At 34.8% G+C, this 5,729-nt stretch overlaps 1 protein-coding gene across 3 annotated transcripts; it reads right to left on the bottom strand.

The window, feature by feature from the left end:
* Positions 1 to 1,251: 1,251 nt before the first annotated feature.
* Positions 1,252 to 3,994, bottom strand: LOC109196563 (hepatic lectin-like). 3 transcript variants are annotated; one of them, XM_019350751.2, is made up of 8 exons: positions 3,946 to 3,994; positions 3,757 to 3,831; positions 3,118 to 3,240; positions 2,830 to 2,907; positions 2,593 to 2,658; positions 2,332 to 2,483; positions 2,092 to 2,216; positions 1,252 to 2,000 (listed from the first exon to the last, which is right to left on the bottom strand). In XM_019350751.2, the coding sequence occupies exons 2-8, from the start codon at positions 3,785 to 3,787 to the stop codon at positions 1,796 to 1,798; spliced, it is 780 nt and encodes a 259-aa protein (XP_019206296.1). In that variant the 5' UTR covers positions 3,788 to 3,831; positions 3,946 to 3,994; the 3' UTR covers positions 1,252 to 1,795. The 3 variants fall into 3 exon arrangements, with proteins under 3 accessions (XP_019206296.1, XP_019206295.1, XP_025758280.1); XM_019350750.2 differs by lacking the exon at positions 3,946 to 3,994 and having other exon boundaries at positions 3,757 to 3,939; XM_025902495.1 differs by lacking the exons at positions 2,593 to 2,658; positions 3,946 to 3,994 and having other exon boundaries at positions 3,757 to 3,939.
* Between the last annotated feature and the right edge of the window lie 1,735 nt (positions 3,995 to 5,729).

Below are 5,729 nucleotides of genomic sequence, written 5' to 3'. Positions count from 1 at the left end.
TGTGGTTTCCTTCAAAGTTGTGATAAACACTAAAGTAAATGACAAACAGAACATTAACAATAAGGGTTTAAACTATTATGATTTGTTTTGATGTTTTATTAAGTCTCTCTTTTCAGTATCTGAATAAAAACAGGAAGCAAACAGGAAAAATAATCATCATGAAATCCAAAAACTTGGAAAGAACAACAAAAGCTATCTGCTGCTGCCCTCAAGTGCCCAAATGACAACATTTTAGGTTTTTACAAACATATATTATTATTTATTATTATGTACAGCTTTGGGTAATGATCTGTTATATGTTACTATTACATGAAAAACAGCCTACTGTTATTAAAGTTTTATCTGCTTACACTACACATATTTGCACCCACTATATCTGGAACACAGAGCAGAGGCAGAAAGTGTCAGAAGTGACTCACTGTTGTTCGTTTATATTTTCACCTGCTGTGTTTCTTGCTGACAGAGCTGTTGTAAAATATTCTTTATCTGTTTTAATCCACAAAGTATTTATTTCTCCATTTTAATGAATCAGCGTTTGAACACGAGAACCAAAGAAACGCTCGAAAACCTCAAAGATCCTAATACAAATTTCACAGGTAAACATAGACGACAGGTACAATGCAAATTTTGGCAGACTTGGATCTTCAGTCTAAATCAGTATGGATTTCTCTGTGTGTGTGTGTGTTAGCCTTAAAAGTACACATCAATTAGCGAGAGTTTCATTAAAATAGGACAGTGAAACATTTTGTGGATTTCACATAACCTCAGGTGATGCCTATTACAGTGTGGGAAAACCAGCAGTGATCCACTTATCAAGCAGAAAAAGGCTCACTGGTCTTATTTACCATCTCTGACCCTCTAGTTTTAACTAAAGAGCATCAAGAGTTTCACCTAATTAACATTTAGAGGAGATACAGATGTAAGAGTTCAGGAAAGTGCAGAACGTGGACACAGTAACATTAACATCCGTTCAATATAAAGCAGCAGAATCAGAAAATTAAACCAACAGATGCCGTTCCTCTAGACTGTAGTGCTGTAGTGGAATTGCCTACATTTCTACATGTGAGGTGAAGGTCATGCCCCTGATGGTGTGACAGGATGTAAACATTGATGGTGTCCCCCTCAGCTGAGCTGTAATATTAGCCAGCTGCGCACTTTTTTTGAATGATGGTTGATGGTTCTCTAAAGAGCAAATATTTCCTGCTAAACTCCACATAGGTCATGATTTATGACAAGAAATGCTGCTACTAATTTAAGTTTGTCAAAATACTTTTTATTTGTTTGCTTGTTTGTTCACGTCTTTGAGCAATACAAGGCAAAGTCCATAAACTGTCAATTTAAGTGTTTCTCTGTTTATTAGTAATTAACACTTCTACCAAGTGTCAGACTAATCAGTTGTATCCAGATAAAATATCAAACACTGAAATGCTCAGTTACTCCTTTTATTCACACTAACATCTATTACTTGCTCTATTTTAACACAACGTTCCTTCCTTTCGTCCTTTCTCCTGCAAAACTGATAATAATTAATTCATAGTTTCTTCTCTAGTTGAGTGAAGTATTCATTCATTCAGGGGAGTCTAAAATGTTTTGGGATATTTCTAAATAACACAAATAGCATTTGAAAACACTTAAATGAATTTTAGAAGTGCTCCCACATTTCATGTTTATATTAATCAGATCAAAAAGGAAAAAAAATGATCAGATGCAAAATGTTGCATTTTTTTAATATATTAATTTTTTTTGTTTGTGACGTTACGGCATCACTCCACTCTGGTGTTTAATAGACTGAGTTTCAGTCACATACATTTTTAATCTGTCCTTTTACTGCTGCTTTCTCACAAATACTTCTGTGAGGCTTTGAGCAAAATGCATCAAACCAACACTTCAGATCATCAGCTCCACCTTTTTCTCCCATCCTCACACAGTCCTCTCCATCAGGATGTTCACCATTGTGCCCTTTCCAATTGTCTGGGTCTATGCCACTCCAAAACTGCAGCCTAAGTGATTAAAAACAAAAAGAAAAAGTTCAATAAAAACCGTAACTTTAATTCTGGAAATGAAAAAAATATATTTTCACAACAATCAAACCTTTCATTCAGTGGTGATCCGTCCACCCACACCCATCTGCCCTCTACTGCTGAGTCTGTCAGTCCGATCCAGAACTTGTCCTCAGCTTCAGTCATTACATCTCTCAGTTTTCTCTCCAGGAAACTCTGATCAGGAAAATATGATGAAAATCACCTTGTTAGACTTTTCTGTGCTGAGAAGATGAAACATAAAGATGTGATAAAACATGTGAGAACATGAACCTGCAGCAGTGTTTCATACCTGCTCCTCTCTGCTGTCTATCTTAACCAGGTCTCCTCCTTTAGCTCTACATTCATCTCTGCTCTGTTCCCAGGATGATTTCCTGATGGAGAAGTAATAGCACTTTCCTCCATGTTGCTCCCAGCCTTCTTCACATTTATAACAAGGATCATCTTTGAAGAGATTACAGCAACGACTTCAGTCAGGTGGAAGAAATCACTGTTCATGTTTGTGTAAACTTATCTTGAAGTTTGTGACTCAGAGACAAAATCCATAACTTACTTATTACTTTAGGTCCTGGACAGGTCGGCTGCACCGTGCTGCATGGTTTTATTTTAGAGAGAGTCTCTGTTAGAATAAAGAATAAAACAGTCGTCAGTCATTCATCATTTATTTTTATCTAAAGTTTGAATAAAAATCTTCAATAATCATTTACATGGAATAAAAAGACCGACTCAGCTGTGTGTCATGAGTTTGATTTAGACTGAAGGTTAGAAACAATCAGCTGTATATGCTTACCTGTCAGATTACTTTCACACTTCATTTTGTGATGTTCCAGGTTTTCGAGCTCTTTGTTCGTTCTAATTTTGTCAAACGCTGATTAAAAAAGAACAAACAAACCAGTCAGTCAGTGAGGTTTGTTTACACTGAAAGGATTTTTGTAGCTTTGTGTTTTCAACTGCTGATTTAAAAATGAAAGAAACAGATTTTGTAAATTAAGATTTTTCAAAAAACAAGAAAAACTCTGAAAAAGTTGGACGCATCTTTTTTAAGTTAAGAAAGAAAAACAAAATCACACAAACTCACAGAGACGATAAATAACGATGAGAGCAGCTGCCAGCAGGATACAGAGAACCACCAGTGCCACTCTCTCTGCGGTGACCTTTGACCTTCTGTTTGATTTTGCATGCCGAGAGTCAGGAGCTTCACCTGATGAACATTTAGAGGAGACACAATGTGAGAGTTCAGAAAAATGTGTATTTATCAGTTACAACAGTTTTAAACAGTTTCTCATGTTACAATACTTTAGTACTATTACAGCACACTGAACTGTAGCTGAGTGTCAATACAAGAACATTAAAGTTGATTAAGATGCTTTGCACAGGAAACACTTGAGTTAAAACATGTTAACATGTCACACATCCTTTTGGTCAGTTCCTGTTTTTGTTTTTGCTCTTCACAGCTTCATTTTGCAGAACTTTTAAAAACTCTTTCTTCATCAATTACTTTTGATTCTTACATTTCTGATTTATGAAAAGATTTTAAAAATTCATATAATTAAATAATGAATGTGGGCTCAACATATTTTTAAGTCGTATACATATAATGTTGTTCTATTCCAGCACAAACATCATAACTTTTATTAAAAGTCTGATGATGATCACTCAGATTTGACTGAAGCTCCGTCACCTTCCTGTTGTTTTACCACCACATTAATGTTCTTACCTTCTATGAAGCTCTGCGGACGGCTCATCATGCTGAAACTTCAAGATCCTGACTTCAGACTTAATCCAACAGTCTCTGAATCACAAAACACAACAAAGAGTTGAAATTCTGTTTCCTTTGTTATTTATCATAGATTCAAATTTTTATACATTTAATAGAAAATAGATGTAGCTAAGCATTGATGCTCACTCTAATTGCTTCCTTACTCCTTCTAACTTCTGTTTTACAGCTAAAAAAACAACAACTTCCTGTTGACTAAAGAGGAAGGAGGAGGCATCATCTACAGTCTGGCTCCTCCTGTCAGAATAACAGCTTTTATTATAACTGAAGCAAGGTTTCTTTATTTATTGTTGAAATGTCTGTCCCTGTGGTACATTGTGCTGATCTCTTGCATACAAATGCAACAACAGTTTTATGAGTTGCATCACATTTGCAGACGGTTAAAAGGAACATAAAAATAAAAAGTATTAAAGCAGAACAAAATGAGGAACTGCCCATGAGATGAGGTGATATTTTAGGATGTAGTTAAAATAGTTGTTTCACAAATGTGGCGCAACCTGAAGTTTTCTCAACAATCAAGCCTTTTACACAGTGGTGAACCATCCACCCACAAATATCTGCCCTCTACTGCTGAGTCTGTCAGTCTGATCCACAACTTGTCATCTTCATTCATTTTGTTTCTCAGTTTTCTCTCCAGAAATGTCTGAACAGAAACAGTTGAGGAAATGACCTCAGGAGACATGTCTGTGTAGGTTCTCAGTCACACAGGTCGTGGTGGAAGTGACTGGAGTTTTTTAAGTTTAGGAAATTTTTAAAAATCCAGTCTCTTTCCTCCCAAACTCCTTGTTGAATTTTTCTGAGCAGAGATGATGAAACATAACAACGTGATTTAATATATAAGAACATGAACCCTCATGTTGGTTCATGTTTAGCTCTACATTAATTTCTGCTTTATTAGCAGTTATTAAAACTCTCGTTAAAGAAACTTAACTGAAAATAGCAAAACTCTTTCAAATTACTTAAAAATACTCTATTTAATTTATTAATGGCTTAATTAGTTGTATTTTCTAATAAATTTGATGCTGTACCAGAAATTCCCAAACTTATATTAACATTTTGAACAAAAACACTAAAGAAATGTGAATACTGTAAAAACAACCATTTAGGGGGTCAGTCATGACAAGTTTACAGATTTTTATTTACAGCTTTATTTTTCAGACCTTTGAGACCAATTGTTTTTAATGTTTCTTTGACTCTCATTCGTTCAAATGCTGATTAATAAATTTGATAAAAATAAAACTTTATTAATTACAACATAATAAAACAAAAATATCTTACAACAGCACTGGAAAAAGTGATATGCTGAACAGCTGGAACTTAAAATAACTAAATAATAAGACTGGTTGACGTCTAGAATTACAGATGTGTTTAGCAGATTAGACTGTGATAATTATAGGTTGTATTGCATTTTAACTTCTCAAAGATCAGTAGCTACAGCTGTAAGTAATACTTTTAATGGTATGCAAACATAGTGGGGTTTTTGCCGCTATTTGAATGATCAAATAATGAATTATATTATTAATTTCTAAATAAATAAAAGAAAATTAAAGTAATTATAAAGTCAATAAGTATAATAAATGTATAATAAACTAAAAAAGAAAAACATATTTTATTCAATTAATTTTATTTATTAATAAATCTTGAAATACTTCCTAGTCATCCATATCAGGGTACAGTATCTACAGGTCTGAATGTCTGGGATACAAATTGTCAAGGACCTCGGTCTGAGTGACCCAGGGTCTATGAGCAGTTTTGCACTTGTTTATATATTTACTGGTTTGTGGCTTGTGTCCCTGGTTTTCAGGTTTGTGTGTATAGATGTTTGTGTGTGGGTGGGTGTGTGTTCCGGAGGTCCGGTTTACAGGCACCGTCAGGCCTGGTGGGTGTGTCCAGTTGGGACACTGGCCACACCT

This window comes from Oreochromis niloticus, linkage group LG22 (genome assembly GCF_001858045.2).
Source record: "Oreochromis niloticus isolate F11D_XX linkage group LG22, O_niloticus_UMD_NMBU, whole genome shotgun sequence".
Lineage (NCBI taxonomy): Eukaryota > Metazoa > Chordata > Actinopteri > Cichliformes > Cichlidae > Oreochromis > Oreochromis niloticus.
This window is presented reverse-complemented; position numbering and strand designations above follow the sequence as displayed.